This window comes from Toxorhynchites rutilus, chromosome 1, assembly GCF_029784135.1.
Source record: "Toxorhynchites rutilus septentrionalis strain SRP chromosome 1, ASM2978413v1, whole genome shotgun sequence".
Lineage (NCBI taxonomy): Eukaryota > Metazoa > Arthropoda > Insecta > Diptera > Culicidae > Toxorhynchites > Toxorhynchites rutilus.
The window spans coordinates 110,506,365-110,531,859 of NC_073744.1; the positions used below are offsets into that span (position 1 = coordinate 110,506,365).

General features: G+C 38.3%; 1 protein-coding gene across 1 annotated transcript in view; it reads left to right on the top strand.

Annotated features, from left to right (window-relative positions):
• The first annotated feature begins 1,331 nt into the window (after positions 1-1,331).
• The window catches only part of LOC129762637 (homeobox protein Hmx), a 49,096-nt gene continuing 24,932 nt past the window's right edge, over positions 1,332-25,495 (top strand). The window contains exon 1 of the mRNA XM_055761100.1: positions 1,332-2,441. Coding sequence (XP_055617075.1) covers positions 1,882-2,441 — 560 coding nt within the window. The 5' untranslated portion in view covers positions 1,332-1,881. The remainder of the gene's footprint in view (positions 2,442-25,495) is intronic.

The window sequence follows — 25,495 nt, forward strand, 5'->3', positions numbered from 1 at the left end:
CAGGTACTAAAATCGCGAAATCGCTGAAAGTGGCTAAATCGACAGTGTATGATGTGCTGAAACGTTTTCGTGAATGTGCAACTGTTGTTCCGATTTATCAGAGGACGCGTCTTAGTGGAACATACGATCGGAAGCTGAGATTGAAGGTATTGAGATAATTACGAACCCGCGCGAAAACCGGGACTTTCGGACTACGACATCGCCACAAACACAACTCTAACGAAAGTACCATCCCGAGAATCCATATGTGAGAAGGTTATTGTAATTTCAATGCTTGCAAGCAACAAAATCTGGTGGTCAAAAGACGTGTTCAAAAATTGTACAAGGTTTTGATTAAGTTACTTGGGTTCTTTATTATGCTTCTATATAACGTACAATTTTGAAAGTGAAATGTACGTTATATCGAAGTTCGCCTGTGTTTCCCCCTTAATCCGAATCGGAAACCATGCCTTTAGCAACTCCACCCGGTAAGGGTCAAATATTAGTTGAGTTGTTTGCAGTTATTAGATATAGATATTTCCGGTTACGTATTTGAACGAGCCGGCGATTCAGATAGGGTTTTATCGTCTATGAATTCAGAAACAACTGAACTTCTTACACTATTATATAGAATTTGATTTGAAAGAGATGAAAATATGGAATTTTGTATGAGAATTCTACGAATCATCATATCGATAGTCTCTACTTGCTGGATAACTGAGTTAGATAGCTATTTTGATCGTTAGCTAAAAGCAGATGGAAGAAATAATTTCACCGCATGATTGGATTCGATTCATATATATATATCATCAAGCGACCCTATTAATAAACCACAACATAATAGTTGTTCGAATGTATACAATCACAATTGGCATCAATTATTATCTATTAAATTTTAAGCGACATTCCGGGCTAACATGACCAAACATGAGAACAGTGGCAATCATGTGTGCACTATTTCAGACATAGAAAAGAAGATAAATATCACACCGAGAGTCTTCTATACATATATACGTCAATGATCTGTACAACAACAAAAAGACCAAGTTTGCTAAATCCCCTCCGAAATTCAAATGAAATTAAAACTCAGTCACTCCTCGCTCAGCAACGAACACCACCGTAGGGACGAACATTTCTGCCACAAAAACACATACAGATGAAATCCGGGGCTAAAGCCCCGTTAGGGATAGGCTCGCTAATAGGGGATGAAAGCGTAGCTCCACCCCTTTTCGAACATCGGAGCACATTTCGAAAGTGTCGGTCTCTCGCTCGCGCTAACTCCGTTTTTCCTATTTCCACTCATAGTTGTCATCGTTTGGTCTTTGCTGTGCGTCCTTCCGCAGGAGTGTTGTTCTTGCTTTCGTTCGAAACAAATGTTTTGCCAGAGCGCGCGTGAGCGAAGGGTGCAGTGTCGAAGCATAACAGCAATAAAATCCATAACAAAACAAACAAGCCATTCACAAGTTGTTTGTTAAATGGGGTTTAATAATTTTGTTGTATGTTAAACTCATTTTGTAATTTGAACGCTGTCGAGCTGTAAGCAGCGTGTGTTCCGACGCTCGAGTGGTGTTCTACTAGTTATCTTCCTGTTAGTGGACCAAGACGATGAAGGGTGGACAGTACCGAGAGAAGATGATGGCATCAAGTGGAGTATAGTACCAGTGAAACAAGTTCGTCGGGATCTCGTTTTGCAGTAGCAGTTGAACAAAGTTATTGAAACCCACAAGGATATAGATTTCGTAGGATCATTCATTTCTGTCATTTGAAGTGCTGGTGTGTAGCGGTGAAATAATAATGTTCTGATATACATGTAACTTGTTTGGGATTTGTTCATTAAATTGTGTTACTCAACTATAAACTAGTGTGAAGTTTTTTTGAACACGTGCCATCTTTAAAAATAAAATGTCTTCCTCTGAAGTGGATATTGACGTTAATGTAGTGTCCAGTCCGGAACCGAGCCCACGGGGAGCTCTGGACTCGGAAAGTCCCCGTTGTGGCCACAGTGATGATGAGCAAATATCTTCACCGGACAGTTCCCATCCAAATCACTCTCATCTGCATCATTCAGCTCTGGCTGGTCACATGCCGCATCCTGCAGTCAATCAACTTAGTTACTACAGCGTAGCTAGCAGCTTAAGTAATAACCACACATGTTACTCACATAGTCCCGAGTCTAGACTTAGCCCACCGAAAACACCTCCCTCGACGGATATGCCGCTGTCGCAATCCGTTGGAAGTCAACAGATGACGGTGGGGAAAACCTCGACCACACCTGGATACACTAGTTTTTCAATCTCTAGTATCCTTAGCCGGAATGAACCCACCGTGAAGAAAGGTGTCGGCGTGATAGCACCTATCCCGTCGTTACCGCTATCGGCAGCGGCCGCAGCTGTGGCCGTAGCTTCGTCGAATGGTGGGAGTGCGGGCATGACTAGCCCGCAGGATGCAGCTATGCTTTCGAGGTAATTTTTATTCACTATGGATATGCTTTCTTAATTGTTTTGTGCACAACAATCAAAAGTTGGATAAATTTGAATATCTGATCACACAACCACCAATGGAAAGATATTACCTGATACATTGAATAAAATATGAAGCAATTTTTCACAAAAGTAATTGAATGGTTTAAAATATTCATGATACTAACAAAACCTAGCTGACGTAGTCTGGTAAGTCGGGCATATGTGAATTTGCCTTTCCGGCTTGTACCGTCCATATCTAGTATAAAATAGAACTATGTCAATGTGAAGAAAAATCTAATTGATCTGTTCAAGCAGTGGGACGATTTTACAATATTATTCCTTGAAATAATTTTATCAAGCAAAATTGAGTAGTAGAATGACGATAGATTTACAATCATTTATCATAGATAAGACTCGGCAAGTGTAATGCACTTTATGACCGTTCAAGAATTTAAAATATGCTTTACATTCGGAAATCATTTCGTAATGGGGACTACTTCAAGAAATATTCTGTGCACTGACTTGAGTTTGGTAGAATAAATTCGATGTTAGTTTATTATTTTACTCACTTTTTCCAAATAAGTAGTTCGTAATAATCTCAAGCCCTTTGGAGTGATAAGTTTTGTTGCTCTTGATGTTTCCGTCGGTCGTTTTACGTGTTCAAATTGAATCACCAACCTCATGGAGGCAATATTCTTGTTTTCTGGCATTGTAATTTGCATCAACATAATTTACTTTTGGTAAATTGATCTGTCACTATTTTCCTGTTAGAAATATGCCGTCTGATTTGGCGAACATTCTTCAAACATTTCATTACTGGAGGAAAACGTGAGCTTACAAGTGCGACACGTAATATAGATATCGGACGAGTGAAAGGTCCGACAACTCGGGATCATGAAATTGGTTTTCGGTTGAAAAGATGAGTTACAGTGGCTTTATACGTAATAAAATGTTTCTAGAAGATGAGATTGTTAATAAGTAGTATTATGTAGTATATTCGCCAACAACCAAATACTTGATGATCCAGCAACACGTTGGATTTCCACAATGATAACGCACCGCCGCATAATGTCATCATTCTCCGTGAGTGAAATTTCGCCCGATAAAACTTTTTTTGGGACTAGAGTTTACTAGAATTTACGTTCGTCTATTGTTGACAAATCCCAGAACAAAGTTCTCTTGTATGTTTTAAAACGGTGTAAATCCGTAAATTTTAAATCCGTGTAAAAATCTAACAAACAGTGATTTATTAGTTTAAAATGCAACCCATATTCTAACAATTGGTTAACTGTTTTTTTCAGCATGCTACAATCATGACATCTGTTTCTCTATTTATTTCTCAGCTACTAATCAGTGGTACAATACAAATTTATTTCGTGAAAGGTCACATCAATTAGCACACAAAATCTGTGTACACAGGAGTCACCTTTTACGCGGTTGGTATGTGCCGCGTAAAAAAACGCGTACATTCCGAGATACACGAAAAAAAAATCGCGTAAAAAACCGCGGTTAAAAAAGTCGCGTAAAAAACGACATCAGTGTAATCATATTTTTTTTGAACTCTGCTCTTCATGAAGTCATTCAAAATTTTACTTCCACACTTCTATTAAGATATAATAAAATAACATGATTCATGCTACTGCCTCTAAATTACTGAGATCCGTGAAAGTTGATATTTATATAAGAAATATGTTAGTTAATGCAGAAATATTTTAAAAGTAATTTCGCAATAAACTATGAACAGTGTTTGTTCAATGTCAGGAATGTGTAGAAAACAAAGCAATACTTATTATTTTGAAGCTCTTAGTAAACTTTTCACAACAAAACTACTAGAACTACTAGAGCAGAGTTTTCCAAATCGTCATATGGTGGATTAACTCTTGGCGGTCGTATGTCTGCTCTCAGCTACGACAGTAAGGAATCATACTAAATGCTTCATTCAACCATGGTATAGTTGACACTGTTTCTAAACCAATTTTAATGTATAGTGAATCTTTTCACGTATTAATACGGATCTTCTATAAATAATAGATAACGGTACTCGGTTTAAACGATAGATTATTAGAATGGAAAGATGAGAGGATCTCTTTCAAAGGAAATTAGTTCGATCACAATGAGTTAACCGACGAAACGCTGGTAAGCCTTTTGATTTTTGAAAAGGGTGTTCGATAATAATTGCATACACAAATTTTGTATCTTTCCAAACGAGTGAGAAAAAAATCTGAATTTGGATTAAAACTTTTTGAAAGTGTAATGTTTTCATCTCACCTGACATATGTTCTTTGTGCACCATGTGTTGATGTTAAATGAGGAGGAGTTTTTTCCCCATTTAGGAATCAAACAATGTTAAAAATACCCAAAGTGTTTTGAAACAAAATGCTCATTACATCTTGCAATTGTTCGTTTTTTATAGATGACAAATGTATTGTGACTTATTTTTATTATTTAAGTGGCAAACATGTGTTAGTGCACCTGTGGCCGAGTGGCCGTTCTGCCCGGGGGATTTTTCGCCAAAGAAATTTCCTTCGACTCTGTGGTTACGCGATATAAGTAAGTTCTAGTTCTAGAGATTGCCTCTCGGAATACATCCAAGGCGTGTTATTTGGTTTAAGAAATCTCAACTAAGTATTAATAAATGACGCTAGTTAATGCATACGTTGAGACGACAAAAGTTCCATAGGGAACGTTAACGCCATTCAATAATAATAACATGTTCAGAGAGAAACCATATTCCTCAAAAACAGTAGTATTTTCGGTGAAATACTGTCTAAATTCAGAGTATTTTCCCACAACACACATACCGACACTGCGAGTCTTAAGAAATATCATCTTGGTATCGGTAGAACGATAAAAGTTCGTTTGTTTATAATTATAGGAACGTGGATGAGTGAAAATGACGCACAAGAATAACACTTTTATTCGTCTTTTTTGACGTGATTCAACAAATATCCACTGCACACTTTGACATTATACTGATATTCAGCGGAAACTCTAAAAATAGTCTGTTTTTAATTGATAAAATATTGTGTGCCCATGACTTATCATTTACATACTGATAATCTTCATGCCTCCCATTGTAGGTTAGTTCTGCTACTTGTAGTCTTCCGCTAACGGGGTAGTCCCGGGCTGATATCTTCATCGCAGTGGTGGAATTCCAGAACTTCGGAATCGTGCTACTTTTGTGTCACTTAGTTCCCATGCAGAGCCCCTGAAGGATCACTTCTCAAAATATAGGCTGTTTCCGATTATCCCGTTTAATCTTCGCTCCTGGCAGGATTGCCAAAATGTGTGCCCATGAGCATCCGTGGGATAGTCGTGGACCGCCTAAAGCCGAACGGTGACTGCCTGCTGATAAGATGGCGGAAAATGTGCCGACTGTCCAGCCCACTTGATCAATAAAATGACGATGCCCGTATTTTCAGAACTGGCCATGTCACACAGATATAAACAGAAATAATGAAGTCACGATGTGAAGAATAGTTATGGCAGCGCATGCTGTGTCGCTCGTAGCTCTACCATGCTCATTATAAATCTTTTCACCCAAAAAAAAAAGTACACTTTCAATGAATATCCGAAAGCTTCTCATCGGTTCATCGTTAAGAAGCATAGAATCGTCCACCGTCCAATCGACCACCGTGTCTCATGTGATAAACACTAAGATGGTCAATATAGTTTTGTCGCCAGTCGAACATATCCAATCTGAGATGACGCTAGAGAATGCGTTGTGGACTGTGTAGATAGCACTAAACGGAGAAGCAAAATATTAAACTGTACCCACGAACTCTACGCGCTCTACAAATAGTGTTGCTTCGGGATAAATGAGAAAACCGACTACCCGACTACCCGACTACTATCAACTGCTTGGACAGGAATATTGCGTCGTCAAATAAATGTCGAAAAAATCTGTTGGGCTTATGAGCGCACAACTACTTTCATTAGTTGCCGGAACAGGTACTTCCATTTGATTATAATTCTTGGCTGCAGCAAGGAATAATTAATGGAACTTTTTCTTTTGCAATTAATGGAAGATAATTGAGATATCAATGTCCATACATGGTTCGAAGACATTTTAATTGTAACGTTTAGGTATTGTCTGAAACGTCTGAGGAATAGGAACTAGTATTTCTAAACGCAGAATGAAGAAAACTGTTAATTTGGTTACGTCTTCCTTACATCTACTCGATGAGTAGCATCTATAATTCATCTTTTTACTAGTGAAATGCAGCAATGGATCCATTTATCAGTGCTAACACGTTTGTCGCCCAAAGCGACTTTTCTGAGTTTCTTGCGGAGCCCAACTTGCGTATAGATTATTAAATGAAGATCAAACTTAGTTTCAACTTTCACATGATCTAGCAATATTTTATTTTATTTAAAGATGAATTGACAACAATAACACATGCCAAAGTCATGTTATATGGGTTTTGCCAAAATCTACAATACAAAACTTCCGCACTATAAATAAAAAAAAGTAAAAGTATAAACATTATAATAATATGGTTATAATTTTACTATTTTTCTACATATCCTATAATTATACTTAGGTGCCTGTTCTATCAAATTCCTTTCAAAAATCCTGTTCAATTTGATCAAGGAACGTGTCACCCATATCTGTGTGAGGGCAGCGAATGTTGTCTTCCCAGGCGATAGTCGTCTGTGGATTATCAACTTAGACCAGGGACTCCACACTACAATATGCCAACGGCGTTGTATCGCATGATCTTGGAGGTCAATTCACGGATCCATGATCAGGAAATTATTCGGTCGCCGAACATTTCTCTCAATAAATCAATTGTGGTACGCGCGGTGTGTTGTTCCCCTCACCTTGAGGCTGGTACCATTTTTGGAAAAACGGACCATTGATTCTACCGGTTCATGAAGCGTATAAAAAAGTTACTTTTTTGGGATGCAAAGGCGTTTCGACAATGCTACGAAGTATGGCAGTTTGCCACATGACATATCCATTCCTGAATCCATATCTAGAAATGGAATTAATCGCTAAACAAAATGTTTCTGTGGACGGCAAATCTTCACAATTTACAAACAATAAACACAAAACAAATGACAGCGTTAAAAATGGCGCACAAGCTCGAAAAATGTTGCCAAACCAAAGTTCTATATATCTAAAAAACCATTGAAATAATATCAAAATTGACGTTGACGAAAGAAACAACTAGGGGAAAAGGGTGGAATTTGGACCACCTAAGCAAAACGCCTAATATTTCCAAACCAATACGGTCTGAATAAAAAATGTCACATTGTATACTGAGCTACACTTGTTTACTCTCAATAAATAATGTTTAATCATTATATAAAGCTTGAATCTACCAAATATATCATAAAATAAAAGAGACGATTTTTTGACATTAAAATGCGGGGTGATTTGGACCGTCTGTGGGGTGATTTGGTCCAGTGCGTGTTTCATAGAAAAAAACATACTTATGTAAAGTATTTTGGGATAATGTTACAATCAGTAACAATGTTTTGGGATCGATACCAGGTGTCTTGGCCAGATTCCAGACCAGAAAAGTTGGATTGACACCATCTCGAATTCTGCACCAATCATTTCACTGTTGTTCGAGCATTTTCAAACACTTTTGATGCTTGGTCAAAGAAAATCCGTTCTCGATGGCCTACGTTGCTCTTTCAAGCTCCTCCTCCTTCCAACGTTGTCTGTCCATCCTCTTTTTGTAATTCAGCGGCATCTGGAATCAATTAGACCATAGAAAAGTATCAAACTTGTAGGACCAATTCACCCCACAGAAACGTGTCCATGTCACCCCACACAACATGCAAAAATAAAAATGCAATTAATTTCATTTATTGTTATCAAACTTACAGTTTCGCTACATCAAATTGTTCCTCTTCAGTAGACGAACAGAACTTTACTACACAAATCACGAAAAGTTTGTTTAATTAGCGGGAAAAACCTTAAAACCACGATCGGAAAACTCACATTTTTTGACGATCAAAGTGCTTGCTGTGTTCATGCTACCGTTTCCCTTTACTTAGGAAGTTTTACCAAAGTTTTTTTTACTTTAGGTACATACGGTTCAACAATAGAAGGAAGTGACATTATAATAAATCCAAGTTGAGCCGTAATTTTTGAGATAAAGTGGTGGTCCAAATCACCCCATATTACCAAATCACCCCGTGTTACCGTACTGCTGCATTGTATAAATGATGCACCCTGTATAAATGATCTATCTCTTCCGCGTTTCGTCCCGTCGGAAACATTGGAAATACTGGAAAGCTTGATTTTTTCCTCCCTAACCCTTTTGTCGAAATATCCTGAAACACATTTCACCGACAAAATGGCTCCTGTATGGTTTGTTCAATTATGCTTCACTTCAGCGAGAGATCGTTAATCTGAATGGCACTACGAGTGGGTCTTGCAGAATCTCGATTGTACCCGACGATGTACACCTATGGCGGAAGAAAATTATACCCATAGTAGCAATTACCCTCGCTCTTTGTGTCCGATTGCTTCCGCAAAATGTGGATATACGTTTGCTCAACTTTTGCTTCTCTTTCACTCCATACCTTCCCCTATATCTGTGCGAATAAATAGGACCCGACCGTCATCACCATCATCAACTTTATTGCAGTCATTAGTTTGTTTTATTCAGGTTAATTACGGGCTGCTGGGCTGCTCAAAATATAGACCAATGATTTTCTCGTATGATCCTTGTAGTGACTGCTTAATTTGTGTATTTGTATATCTACGCAATGATTGTCTTCTCAAGTTAATTCAGTTAATCGAAGACAAATTTTGAATATGTTTGTCGCTATGGTGCACCAGAAAAAAAAATTGATTGACCAAAAACACATTAACATTAAAATAACAGAAAAAAATGCGCATCATCTTCCCTGGGCCAACAGATAACTGGGCAAGGGGTGCATCGGGAGCAATTTACGAAGAATTCTAAATGCAAAGTAAGTTAAAAGCATGAGTGGTAATACTATCCGTTACGTCAGGCTTGCATTCGATTGAGCTTGGCTTGGAGTACGGCTGCCTACTTTGACCAGCAGGGGGTCCGTAAATCCGACCTTGTCTGCGCTCTGCAGCCTCAAAAGAGCTCTTGTAGCACTCACACACCACACAGGAGGCTGAGCGCCTAGGGTAGCTACGATGGGATAATCACTTCGTTTGCACAAAGCAAAATGAAAATGCGAATATAAATGGAGCGCACTAGCATTTAATTGGGTATAATTTGTTTGAATAAACAACGAAACGATTGGAGGGAGGGGTGACGCTTCTGATGACAGCAGATGTTCTCCGATCTTCCTAAGACAGCTGAAAAACGAGAAGGACAATCTGGTGGCGCCCCACCTGTAAAACGCTCAGCCGCGAGTGGGAAGCGGTAGTCAATTGTAAGAAATTGTGTAAAACACGCTAATTTTTAATCATCAGTTTACCTCAAAACCGTTCCGCAAAAGGTACGGACAGCGGTATCATGTTTCGGGGTGTCTCCTCTGTCGCCTTTATTTTTACATCTTCCTATTCTGTCTTAAGTCGGAAGTCTGCTGAGTGAAAAGAAAAATTCCTCCCGTGCTTTTTCCAGATTTTTCATCCCACTATGAGGCTTGAAGAATGGCGAGGCGCTTTTTGAACAACACGACGGGTGACGAAGGTTTCGTTGGCCGAAATGTCGACATGTTTTTATACAAGTCTTATGCTTATTTTTTTGTTTTAGGCAGCAGGGAGTTTTTTGACATGTTTTTGCAATGGTTTATTTTTCTAGACAAGTATGGTTTACATCGTTATATTAACATTTGAAACAGCTTATCATCGAATTATATTCAAATTCCGTGTATAATTCATATCTATCAACAATTGATACGGGGACCCCCAATGAACCGCAGCGAGCAGTGTTCCTGTGCATGAAATCTGCTCGTTATTTTTCCATTTCACAAATTAGCTACAAATTAATTTGGAGATGTGTACGTTTCCCGCAACCCTAGGTGACCTTTGGTTCTGCGCTATTATGCCTGTAATAGAAATTGGAAATGTGCTGTTTTGCCACCGGTTGAGCGTTTTGACCGCCGGAAAATGGCCAATTAGATGAAAATAAATAAAAAAGCGATATATTACTCCCTGTTTCTGCTAGCGTGCTTTAGTAGTCAAGAAATAAGAGTTTAATATTAATTTATTCGTGCGTGTGCCCATTCTGACTCGTGTGCCGAACTAGTCAGGGATTATACTTCCTTTCCGAATGTGCTTAGGGGCGGTTTAGAAGCAGTAATAATCTTATCGCCTGATCTGATCACCAATTTTGTTGGTTTTTTCCACGTGTTTCTGGTTTCATGCGTCAGTTCCGTTAGAACGTCATACGGTACGGTTGTGCATTATCTAGATCTAATGTTTACATTTCAGCCAATTTGTCGTTAATAGCTGGATGCGCGCATATGGCTTAGCTACGTGGCCACTGCAGCGTCGATCGATGCGTCATAAGAATATTTTGACTGCAATAGTCTTGAAAACTGTGGATATGAAACATAGAGGCTTACCAGTGATTTAAACATTTTCTTGTGCAATTTATACAGTTTGCTCGAATTCGCATGAATTCCGTTTTATTCAATGTCAAAAGTGAATCGAGGATGAAATGTTTAACAGGAAACCGAACGCTATAAAATACCAAGAATTATCTAAACAAAAATCCCAAGTTCTGAGATGTCCAATTTGGGCTCGACAAACAGAGCAAGTAAGGAATGATTTTGGTTGGGGTGGCATATTTTTCCTGGTTCAAAACCACAGAAGGAACCCCTTTAGGAGCAGAAGGTGATAAGGTATATCAGCTTTTGAAAACAGAACATTGTCAGTAGTAATCCTTCACTGACCACTTTGCTCCATAAACAATGAAATGCGAAATATGCGAAATAATCGCTGAAATTGAACAAAATATCTATTCATCTATTCATATGTGAACAGTCGTCCAAACTGTTGATTTGTCGCAAATTTCAGGTCAAATAAACTAAATTTCACTAGAAATTCCTTAACTTCGAAACGCACAAACTACGGCCGAATGTCTTCCGAGAGAGTGTTTTTTATTTTTATTTAATTCTTCACATGCGACAGCTCCACTGCGGTACAGGGTGACTCAAAAGTCATAAAATTCTTCGAACATATCAATATCAAATGTCGTTCAGTGTAGTCTCGATAGAATTGCGGTTTGAGAGTTACTTTAACAATACCAATTTGCCCTTTTAAGACTAATGCCTACTCACAACGAGTTGCTCGACTCGAGGTTTGAGTAGAGTACTTTAATGAAATATTATATTTTACACAATGCGAAGCGATTTTGATCGCGGATCCAAATCCGAAGTTTGTTGAAAAGATGCACCGCGTCGCGTTTCATATCCTATGGTGGATAGTGTTTGTGTATTATTGCATCACACACACATTGTTATTGTTTGCTATGCGCTATCAAAGGTAGATTGAACTGGATACAACGCTATTGTGTGTTGTGTTTTTGTTTATCAAAAAAGTGAAATAACGGCGAAGGTGGAATAAGCACACAATCGTCTGTGACCGCAGCATGTGTCAGCTGCGAAAAAGACCGTCTTTAAAAAATAATAAGGCTAGAGGCGAATTAATTATAATTCGTGGTATGATGCCAAACAAGGCCGTAATAGTCTCCAACTTGTGTGCTTTCGGAAAAATGCTTTTGGAGGCATTCCTTCCGGTAAATTTTACCATTAATATTCCTGAAGGTGTAAAAAGGAAATTATTTTGTGTCACACGAATCACTTGTCACACCACGGGCACGAAATTTCACAGAGAGTTCCTGAATTTCGTTGCGTTTTGGGATATTTTCACTATCTGCATGTCTTCAGCGAGTATCGTTCCTTAGCACCATACCTATTACAGTTCCACACTTTTTTGGCAATCCCAAATCAATATTTCCTTTTTTCTTTCAAATTGTCTGCAAATCTTCCATAGACAGTTCAGGTTCTTTGTCTGAAATGAGCCTTTAACGATGGCATCTAAACATTTAGATCACATTTACACTTTGCGAATAGCTGATATTAGAGTTTTCCGATTCCGAAAAGATGGTATGAAGAAGCTCTCTTTTGCATGCAAATTTGCCAGCCGATTCGTTAATGTCTATACCGACTCGCATACTTACTAGCACTATGTAAACTCGGTATCACTGTGTCAAAAACATAGGATGAGCATCAAAACGAGCTATAGTTTTTTCAACATAGATACACTTCTACTCATAGTTGTCCCATGTTTCCAGATCAGCAACTGAGTCAAATGCAATTAAAGTTTTCTAGCATATTCATCAACCAAAAGCTCTAAGTATTACATTTTAGTAATACACCTGGTTTTTATAACCAGTGAGCTATCGTTTAATGAAATGTGAAAAGTTCAACTCACATGAATCAATCAAGCTTGATTAAGTGTTTAAAAAATCATAGAGGGACAGTTATACCTAGAATATTAACATGGGACAATTGAACTTGATGTTGTTTGAAGGAATACTGGGAACAAACAATAAGGTTTTTGGGTTTTTTTCCGAAAGATTATGCATGAAAACATCGTTTTATGAAGAAAAGTGAAATTTGCCCAAAAGTAACATGTGAGCACTATGCGCAGTAAACAATTAGTACCGTAGCAAATAGTGATCTGCAATACCTTTGCAGAATATAAATGTCATTGTTGATAGGCATTCGCTTTTTGTTTTGTTTTTTGTTTTGTTGTTTGTGTTTGTTGTTTTCTTTCATTTGCTTGAGAGTTAGTTCGTTCTTCCAAACTAGAAATGAGTACATTAGTTCTGCTAAAAGCGTGACATAAAACTTGCACTTGAACCGTTTCTCTTCGTTTCATTTACAATAAAAAATACATGGTGAGAAAGTTATGCCTAGAATATAAACACGGGACAAATGAGCTCGACGTTGGTTTTTTTCAAAGCTGAAAACAGCTGATAATTTTTTTTGTGTTTTTCCGGAAGATTAGGCATAACACATAAATTTATAAATAAAACTGAAAATTGTCAAAAAGCAACATGGGACAACTATGCGTAGAATGGCAGTACGGTTTCCTCAAATACGGAAACGGTCGAATCCAGTGGTTACCAAGTATAGGCATGGTACGGGCAAAATTAGATTTTTTCCACTACTTTTTCCACTACTGTTCATAATTAAATGTAAAATATACATATTTAACTACAGTACCAGTACCAGTTTCACTCACTTTTTAATTTTAATTAGAAAGCATCTAATTCTATTCTACAAAATGAGATAAGAACCTAAAATTTTTATTGAAGGTATAAAAGTATCCAGAATTAACATTTTCAGCAAAACTATTCGACTATCTCGTTTTCACGCAGATGCGAAAATGCTAGTGCGAATCGTCAATCGCTGCACACTTCTTGATAGAATTCTTCAGCGATTGCTCATTCCCGTAAGAATGTGCATAAGTACGCTCCTCCAACTTAGCCAAACCTGAATAATCCTTGGATTTCCTCATTGGAAAATGACCAATCATTTTCGGAGATGAAGTCTGGTAGATTTGTTTCAAGTCACGTTTTTGAACCATTCTAAGAGTTTTTAGCATCGTTCCAATCATATTTGCTTCAATCTGGGCGTCAATAAATGACTTACACACCACTCTACGCACAAATTAATATAAATATTAAGGACCGCAAGAAATTTTTAAGACATACGTCTGGAACCGCACGTTTTGGGGCAAACTTGTACGCTTCATTTGTTCGGATTCCACAAATGAGATTGTTTCCTTCGGTGTGGATGAGACGAAAGCGAGCCCTCGGTGAACCTTGTTAGGTTCTTGGCAGACTGAGTATTTAACCATCAAGCGTAGAAAACACGGGATATTTCGTGGTAGGGTAACACGGGGTGATATGGTAATATGGGGTGATTTGGACCACCACTTTATCTCAAAAATTACGGCTCAACTTGAATTTTTTATAATGTCATTTCCTTCTATTGTTGAACCGTATGTACCTAAAGTAAAACAAAACTTTGGTAAAACTTCACGGTAGCATGAACACAGCAAGCACTATGATCGTCAAAAAATGTGAGTTTTCCGATCGTGGTTTTAAGGTTTTTCCCGCTAATTAAACAAACTTTTCGTGTATTATGCAGTAAAGTTCTGTTCGCTTACAGAAAAGGAACAATTTGATGTAGCGAAATTGTAAGTTTGATAACAATAAATGAAATTAATTGCATTTTAATTTTTGCATGTTGTGTAGGGTGACATGGACACGTTTCTGTGGGGTGAATTGGTCCTACAAGTTTGATACTTTTCTATGGTCTAATTGATTCCAGATGCCGCTGAATTACAAAAAAAGTATGGACAGACAACGTTGGAAGGAGGAGGAGCTTGAAAGAGCAACGTAGGCCATCGAGAACGGATTTTCTTTGACCAAGCATCAAAAGTGCTTGAAAATGCTCGAACAATAGTGAAAAGATTCATGCAGAATTCGAGATGGTGTCAATCCAACTTTTCTGGTCTGGAATCTGGCCAAGACACCTGGTATCGATCCCAAAACATTGTTACTGATTGTAACATTATCCCAAAATACTTTACATAAACCTAAGTATGTTTTTCTCGATGAAACACACACTGGACCAAATCACCCCGCATCAATTTTTAATGTCCAAAAATCATCTTTTTTATTTTATGATATATTTGGTAGATTGAAGCTTTATATAATGATTAAACATTATTTATTGAGAGAAAACAAGTGTAGCTCAGTATACAATGTGACATTTTTTATTTAGACCGTATTGGTTTGGATATATTAGGCGATTTGCTTAGGTGGTCCAAATTCCCCCCTTTTCCCCTACATCCGTAACAGACGGAACGCGAAACACGAGAAAATTCGTCAGCGGTCCGCAACAGATGAGACGTGAAACACAAGAAAACTCGTGAGCGGTCCTTAATGTGTTAGTTGTAGTGTACGGAACACGAATCGTTCATTGATAGAAAACGGTTTGAGCAGCTTGTAGATCTGTTTTGTCGTCTTTTCGCCCTCAAATATCGCTTCAGTTGCCATACGCTTCTCGTACCGACCGAACTTTATCATTGCCCGAAAAAATACTGATGGGAACACGAAACTTGGTGAGAGTGAAGAGGGGACATCTAACTATAAGACTGCAGTGTCACCAAGATGGAAAATGAAAAATGGGAAGAGTTTTGAATCTGTGTCGTCACAGATTTTGTTTATGTATGTTACTCTTCTTATAATACTCCACTACATAGGAAAAGTGTTGTTATTAAAAGTAAAAATAAACAGATGAAATGAACGAACTAGTTTTTTTCTTAAATCCTAGCGTTCAAAATCATAAAGGCCCAACTGATATTTTAGCATGAACTGAAATTTCAGTATTATTGAGGTGTTCTAAACCTAATTTCTAAATATGTTCTATTCAATTTGACTTCTCGTTACGTCGACCAAAAACGTAAATGAACAAAGTCAAAGTCACAGAATCTTTTGTTCCTTTGACGGAGAAACATTCGACAGTGCATGGGAAAAAAGGTTGCAAGTTTTTTTTTCATGTAAAATGCACTTCAAAAATAAATTTATTGACTCTATGACCTAGATTGAGACGAAAAATTATCCGCTTGCGTCTTAGTTTCAGACGAATGAAGTGTTCAGCACCCTAATTGTGAAAAAAGTAATTACAATTGCTGACAAGAGATAAACTTCCATGAAGTTGCTCTAGAATCCAAACATAGTAGACATTAGAATACTATTTCTAATATTAGAAAAAATCAAAGAAAAAATAAAAATGCGAAAAATATTTTTTGAAAATATGTAATTAGTATATCTGCATATCCTTCTTCAACGTTATTCGTTCACACATTAAATTTTGTACTATTTGAGTAACTGACTGGTATGCCTGCTATGAAAAAAATCTTCCTGGCTACTAATACAATAAAAGTTTAACACAACCAAAACCCGTGAATCTTCCCACCTTCTATTCTTCATCTCGCAGTGTCACCACTTCTCTTCGCTTCAAATTTCTCTGCTGAGAGCAGCGCGATTTCACTGATAAAACTTATGGCTATACTAATTATTGTGGATACGGTATCACGATTAAAATTGGTGTCCGTTCATTCATTAAGAAGCTTCTACAGTTTTTAAAAAAAAATTATTTTAATTTACAAAATGTTTAAATACAAACATACTCCAGCGCCGTTTCGATTTCACTTAGACGACTTTTCTTGAACCAGTTTATCTAGATCAGCTTGAATGTGATAGATTGCGATGCGAAGCGAGTTTTCCAAATCACCCTCAGTGATTTTGTTCTTTGACTTTATTTTGATCTGGTTGCTCATTTTTTTTATCCAAAATATATATTTTTATTAAGGCTCATATGGCGTCAACCTGACGGGGCCGGGAGTTCAATATTTCGACAATGTTTGCCTTATAACTATGTTAGTAATATGTAATCGATTACTCGCGGTTGGCTCGAGGTTAGTATTACAAGTGTTTTCGTAATTGTGATGTTGCTGTCTCCAATGCTCTGTACCTGTGCCCGACACGGAATACTTTCTTTTGGGATGCAGCTGACCATTAATCAGCAACGCCCCCTAGTCTGTACCCCATATCTAGCGTGGTGCGTCTTCTCTACTCGAGGAATCCAGGATAGAATGGTCACTAGCCGGCGCAAACCTCAGCTCGTGTAGAGTTGTCATGAGCGGTACAACCTTTGGCTCTTGTTGAATGATCAGTGGACTGCACAACCTTTGGCCCGTGTATCTGTAAAGAGTGTGTGTATGTATTGCCGCGACTAAGTAAAAGTTTATAGATCGGATAAGAGGGATATGAAACAGGGACACAACGAAGGAAACATCATTAAACGTTGACATTGGCGTTTCTGAGAAACAGGTATAGATGAAGCAGAAGATCAGGATCACGGCTACCTAAGATATCCCGGACAGGGATATCCGATTGTCTGCCTTTTGCTCATGCTGTGATTCAATTTATCTCCACCTTGCAGGCCAACGCCTGCTGACATACTGTACATCTCTTCACATCGTCATTTTCATTAGTTCCATTAAATAAGGTTCGAGCTACAACGAAATGTTCATTCGAAATAAGACACTTATAAAAGCTATAAGAACCTTTCATTTTTATTTGACGATTTGACAACTTCGCTTCAGTGTGAAGAATAAAAGCAATGAACGTGAAACGAAATGAGACTGCATGAAAATGAAATGATATTATCTTTATTGAGCGCGAAGAGAGAGTAGCACTATTTTTAGCCTGCATGAGTTTGCATGAAATTGGTACGGCGATAGGCTCATTCTTGAGTGACGATGTTTCAATTGAAGTGAGAAGCCGTTAGCTAGTCGCGAAATGATGAGTCATACGATCGAGAGCAAAACAACGACTATACTACCATTATTTTAGTTATTTTTTTTATTACACTTCGATAAATACACCACACAGACACTTTCAAACTAATTCTTAACCTAAACTTTTTTCTTTGATTTCAGAAATAGTATTCTAATGTCTACTATGTTTGGATTCTAGAGCAACTTCATGGAAGTTTGACTTTTGTCAGCAATTGGAAATACTTTTTTCACAATTAGGTTGCTGAAAACTTCAGTCGTCTAAAACTAAGGCTCAAGCAGAAAACTTTTCGTCTCAATCTAAGTCATACGGAGTCAATTAAATTTATTTTTCAAGTTCATTTTACATGAAATAAACTTGCAACCTTATTTACCATGCACTGTCAAATGTTTATCCATCAAAGGAACAAAAGATTGTGTGACTCTGACTTTGTTCGTTTACGTTTTTGGTCGACGTAACGAGAAGTAAAATCGATTTAAAATTAAGTCTGGAACACTTCAAAAATACTGAAATTTTAGTTTCTGTTAAAATGTCGGGCCCTTATTTGAACGCTAGCATTGATTTAGGAAAAAAACTAGTTCGTTCATTTCATTTGCTTATTGTTACTTTTAATAACAACACTTTTCCTATGGATTGGACTATTATAAGAAAAGTAACATACATAAACAAAATCTGTGACGTCACAGATTTAAAAAATCTTCTCACCTTCCATTTTTCATCTCGGCTTTGTGTCATTATGAACAAACAATGGTTCAATTTGTATTCTAGTGTGTAGGTATTGGTGACTAACACACACTGCATGATCTTCATATGTGTGTGTGCAAGCGCTGAGCGTAAACGAATGTTTTCGTATTTTCAACAGTCAAGTTTCTATAAGATCAGTTACATTTTCCGTTGTTTTAGTTGTTTTGATCAATTCATTCTGGAAAATGCCGAAGCGAAAAGTCCTCACGGAGAGGGAAGAGAGACAAATCGATGCATTTCACCAAGAAAATGTTGGTATCAGAGAAATTTCTCGTCGGATTGGACGATCCAATCAAGTAGTGCTAAATTATTTGGCGAATCCTCAAGGATACGGTAAGAAGAAGAGAGCTCCACGTAAATCGAAAACTCCTCGTCTTACACCATTTGACCTCGGAAGACGTCTGAGTTTTACCAAAGCTCACATGAACCGACAGTGGGACATGGTATGCTGTGACAAAAAATGTTTCCAAAAGAATACATTTTGCTATACAGGCAAACCTTTTTTTTGTGCGGGGGATAGGGACCGCATAAAAAAATCGCATTAAAAAATCGTGCAAAACTTCACCAGTAGCTTTAAAAAATCGTGTTCGGTATACATTTAGAAAAAAAAATTGTGCGGTAGATAGGGACCGCGTAAACAAATTTTCCCCCAAGAAAATAATTCAAATCCACGCCGTGTTCACCGTTCAATTTCCCCGATTTTTGGAATTAATCGTTCATCCACTAATCGAATACTTTTCAGCAGTTATTCGATACGATTAGTCGCCCCAAATAATCGATTAATCGATTAATCGTCACACTGAGATAAATAATTAGTTAGACTAATATTTCTCATTTGTTAGAAAGCCATCTGGAAATGAAAAAAAGTGTTCAAAATTAATTATTATATTTAACGCTCCCCTAAACTCGTAAACGAGACTCAATTTGCATCGACGGCCATGAGCTTCGTTTAGGAGCTGAGGGGAGCGTCAAAGATAATGATTTATTTTCAGGATAAAACTGCAGCGACCGTACGGTGTTTTTGTTCTGGGTTTGGATCGATTAATCGACGTAAATTATTTGATCACTTCGATTATTGGTTTGCAGTATTCGTTCGATTAATAATCGATTTCTGTAGGAAGTATTCGATTAATCGATTAATCGAACGATTATCGGGGATCAAAAGTTGCATGTCGAAACGTGTTGCTGTTAGAAATCATGTCATGCAAACACTTAGAAGAACTTAGAGCATTTGATGGGAGGAAGGGAATGGTTTCAGAAGTGGATAATTGAGACGCAAATATGCTTTTTTCGCACTGGAATGCATATAATCCATAAAACAAAACTAATTGGACGATAACTTCGTCAAATATGTTTCTTTTCATATAACGCACAAAAAACCGCACAAGAACAGAAAACCGCACAAAAAAATCGCACAAAAAAAATCGCACAAAAAACCGCACAAAAACAGGTTTTACTGTATATCATAACGAAGAGTTCTTCAATGCTTAGATTTCAACGGGTACTGGTGTGATTTACGGAAGGAGGAACAGTATTTTTCAACTAGGATTTTTGGTGGAGTCTCGTGCATGGTTTGGGCGTGTTTTTGCACAATCGGAAAGCTCGAAATAGCTTTCACATCATTCAAGGATTACACACATGTTCTGGAATCCTCTTTCCTACCGTTATTGCGTGGATTCTTCTTCTTCTTGAGTGGCGTTAACGTTCCCTGTGGAACTTTTGCCGTCTCAACGTATTTACTAACTAGCGTCATTTGCTAATACTAAGAGATCTCTTAAGCCAAATAACACGCTTTGAATGTATTTCGAGGGGTAAGCTCTTGAATACGCGTGACCACAGTGCAAATCGAAGGAAATTTCTTTGACGGAAAATCCCCCGGCCAGAACGGGAATCGAACCCGAACACCCGGCATGATAATGTGAGACGCTAACCACTCGGCCACGGGTGTACGTTATTGCGTGGATATCATCACAAAAATTCACATTCCAGCAAAACAATGCTTCTATTCATATCAGCAAGTAAACTAAGTAATGGATTAAACCTATTTTTTTGGACTGGCCGCTTCGCTCTCCAGACTTGAATCCTGTTCAAAATCTTGTACCTTGTACGCAGAATCTACACTGAGGGAAAACGGTACACCACGAAATTGCGACCTTGAAGAACTCAAGGTCGCAATTTCGGAAAAATTGAAAAATATCGAGAAATCCGTTCAGCAGAATTGGGTAAATAGTATTCCAACACGAATTTTCAAGGTTATTAACCGAAATGGCAAGGTTACCAATTATTGACATGTAAATCAGCCTATCGTTTTGAATTTTTCATTGATAATACTTATGAATTTTTAAGTGGTCTTATAGAAACTGGACTGAACTTATCATATTTAAGCACAATAAATAAACAAACCACTCTTTTGAACGGAATCGACGTTAAATATACCTTATTCTAAGCAGTCTACAATGTATGAATGTATCTTGTTGAAATTCTAACTGTTTGTGTTGCCACGAAATAGAATCAAGGTGGTCTTATAGAAGTTGGACAGAGTGTAGCGTAACTTGCGTCATTTTTAACCAGTTGAGATTTTTATACCAAATAACACGCTTCGAATGTATTTTGAGTGGCAAGATACGTATTCTATACTAGTGCAAACCAGAAGAACTTTCTTTGATGGAAAACCATGGCACGAAGCATCCACACTTTTAAAAGAAACTGCGAATCCTAGAGGCCAAAATCTGTTCCGAAAAGCCTCTGTTGACGGTATATGATACATATCCACTCAAATACAGGATGTATTCAGACGCTAATAGTGATCGATTGAAAACACCCTCACTGAAACACCACTTATTTCGCTATTATCATGTCGTCCATCATCATCACGAGCATCCGAGTGTCACCATGGCGCTTCTGCCGGTTCGTTATATTTATGTACTCTACAAGTACTGGGATCAACAGCGCCTCGGGGCATTATGTAAACACCAAAGGATTCGACACGTTCGACGAAGTACCATTCGTCGCCTGCTTTGTTGTTTTAATGCTGTGTGTCCAATATCCATTAAACATTAAACAGCGCAGTTGCGACATCGATTAAACAACAAGTTAACGAGTTTTCCGCTCAGAGCAAGAGATGGGAGATGGGAAATGTAATTGTCATCGAAGCAGAAGCACCCATGCATATATGGTCCACACCGTTCGCGCAAATCGACCGCACACATCGACTGTCGGTTTGCCTACGGGACAAATTTTTAGCACTGTTTTGAACTGTCTCCAGTGCCTTCCCCTGGTCCGTGCACTCCTGGCCCGGGACAAAAGCAATACGATCCTATTTGAGTCACCGTGAACATGCGATATAACATGTGATTTGTTATCTGTCAATGTGCATACGAACACATCACGGCTGCAGTATCGCTTCATCTTCATTTCGCGTTCGCTCAGGTGCATCCGATACGGTGATTCAACGATAGAATAGCGAGTGATAATGAACTGCCCTGCGTTCCTGTTATATATATCGATGTGTGCATATGACATGCAATCACTGCAATCCAGGAACGATGGAGTTTGTATGTGCCCTGGTCGACTTCAATCGATATCCATTGAGAGAAAGTGCATCCTGTTCTACTGTCTGCCTGTGGATTCGAACGATGTGCAGACCGACAGCGTCGGTTTATTCTGGTTTCTCTTTGTTATCCGCTATCGGGAACGATGAAACACAAACACTAGCTTTTATAACAACAATAACAGAACTCATTTGAAAATTAATCGATATCAGTTTGGTGAAACACTACAGCATAGCTTTGCCTGGTTGGATCTGCTAAAACGATGAATTTCATGGTGAGGATGTGCGGACGTTGCGGTTGAAGTGATTGACACCTACATGCAACTTTAGATAGATTGATTGTTCCGAGGGGTAGTTATGAAGATATGTTTTCACTGCTACAAAAGTGATTACGAATGAATCAAAATATCGCGGCTAATCCGGAACCATTTTTTTTCGAATAAATAAGAAGATTGAACTGAATATCCAATTCAATCAATTTTTGCGAGCAATGGTGGGATTCTTACGTAAATGTGCCCATTCAGAGCATCCAAAAAGGGCAGATGGTTATCAAAAGAATCCCGCGTGGCGCCGTTCTTTTCAAATTTTGCATACGCATTTTATTTTGCAGCAATATAAAAGAAGTCTCTGAGCGGCGTTCTGCTTCTCCGCCTCTGTAAACGGTGGTTTTTATCGTTTTTTAATCAAAGCAAATGTGCCCGTGATATACGCGAAGTGGGGGTGGGGTGGTGTCGAGTTTTGCATTTCCCCTGTATGCTTTTGAGGGAGATGACGAACAAGTGACGGTTTAGCGGTGATTAAAAGATGCTTTTGTGATGTATCGACCGACTTGTACAAAGACTCGAGCAGACAAACAGATGCTGCGATATTGGAAAGTACATTACACTGATTGACTTAGGCATTTTGTTGCAGTGTGCTTTTTGCGTTTTCCCCTTAAGACATGTAACATTCTTTTTTTTTTAGACCTTATTTGGTTTGTTTTGTACATGTTACTGTGTTTGGATTAATTTCTAAGATCATTTTACTACTTCGACAGAACTTCTACTAATACTGAGAAGTATACAAATACTTTCAATGTAACTATAACTGGAGAATACGATGACCATTATTCCCCACTTCCGTTAACACAAATTGTTATCGAACCAGTGGTTTTAGTACCTCATTTGTACTTGATAAATTATCAACACATGCTAATGTTGCAAAATGTCCTCAGATGTGTGAAAAAGATCCATCACTCGGCTCGGTGCAAATGGCTGGAAACACTATTAACAGCTCCGGCAGGAAATTAATTCATTTTAACCACGTCTGCTAACACTCCGACGTGCTAACAATGTGGTTTGCTGGGACCCATAAATCCTTAATCATCTTTTAACATGAACGTGCATACTCGCTCACGTACACTCATAAATCATGCAAATGGTGCACCTCCTCTCTGGCAAGCAGACCATTATAGGTTACCTTCCCCAATTTTCGGATGTATATGCTGCTTCAAGGTACATTCATTCGAAACGGAAAAATAACATATTAATAAAACGCTTTCGCCACGAAGATTCCTGCCCGCTTTAGGGGAGGGTGCTCTAACGACGAGTTTTGAAACGTGGAGAAAAAGTCATTATCGTTCTACCCGAGTCTGTCGTCTGGTGGTCAACATTTTTAAAAGCCCACTCCTAGATTGGAACTGCCAGAATTCACTGGCCACTTCCTGGGCAACGGTCGACTTAACGTCGGGAGCCTAATCAAAAATTTGCCCTTATGGTCAGGAGCTTCACATTTTGCGGTTTCACCATTCAACGTTTTAGCTGCTCCCCCATCGCACTCGCACTAAATGATGTTATTTTTAATTCTTATTAAAGAAAAGCTATTCACACCATCTACGTGCACGCAATGGTATAGTTCCACCCCTGCTCATACGCATAACAGAGCTCCCCTTCTGTGTTGGTACCCTAGTCTAATAATTCGATAATAGCTTCACCGTGACTTTTACGAGTGGTGTGGTTCGAGGGTAGAGTGGATGTACTTGATATAATAGTCCACGCCTATTTGTTTATTTCTGTTTGGGAAGGGATTGATTCTATCTTACTTTTCGCATGAAACTGTTCGGTAATTTAATTAACACCATCTTTTTGGTTCATTTTAAAAGCAATGATGTCTAGGAGACATGATAATGTATACAGTTCGAAATTTATGCTATTATTCAGTTTTCGATTCGGATTCGATTCCCGTTCTAGTAGGGGAAATCTGTACCAATCTGTACTTTTTGACGAAAATTTATACTCTGCTTTCCAGATAAATCTGTACGTGTTGCAACATTGGGTACAATATCATGTAATTGAACATAAAGTGAATTCAGTTACAGTTGAAATAAAAATATTGTATACAATTAGATGAAAACCGATTTTATTTTAATTTTACGATGGATACATTGAAGCCTCCGAGTCTACAATGGCTCAGTGGCCACCGAAGTGGTGACATCCTTCCACTTGTATAGTTTTGGTAGTATCTTATCTAAGCATGCTCTCTGGTTGGAATGTACCAGTGCGATTGCGCTAAACGCTCTCTTCACTGATATCCGACTCGAATGAATAGCAAATACAACCTGCGTATAGTTCAGAATGCGAATCGAAGTTATGCTTCTGGTGAGGCTCGATATCCAGCGCATTGAGCTGAAGATTGAATACTGATTGATTTGTATTTGTTTCAGCAGCAATTGAACCCCCGAACAGCTCGGTATTGTAGCCTCGGACAATCGATTCAGTAGAAGATTTATTTCGTCCCACTCGACAAACTAAATGGGAAGAATCCGGTTTGCGATCATCTTGACCACATAGGCAACTAATTATTGATGATCAACGGGAACCGGACGAATAAGTGCTCCCGTGGCCGAGTGGTTAGCGTCATAACTAACATGCCGGGTGTTCGGGTTCGATTCCCGTTCTGGTCGGGGGAATTTTTCGTCAAAGAAATTTCCTCCGACTTGCACTGTGATCACGCGTATTCTAGAGCTTGCCACTCAGAATGCATTGCAAGGCGTGTTATTTGGCATAGAAATCTCAACTAAGTACTAATAAAAATGACGCAAGTAATACTACGTTGAGACGGCGAAGTTCCTCTAGGAACGTTAGTGCCATTGAAGAAGAAGACGCTTGGAAATAAGTCGAGCTTGTTTTGCAGATGGACCAAACTCGAAAATTGCCAACATCCAGATTTGAATGAAGAATTTTACATTCGATAGTCCAAATTTGAATGAAGAATTTTACATTCGATAGTCCAAATTTGAATGAAGAATTTTACATTCGATAGTCGGATCAATTTTGCGGAATGCTTCCAAGCTGTCCAAGCCAATATCTTTAGCGATTTCTGTGAATATGTGTGCAGATCTTGCTCATTTCTTAGCATTCCTACTTGAACATTTCAGAGTAACATCAGAA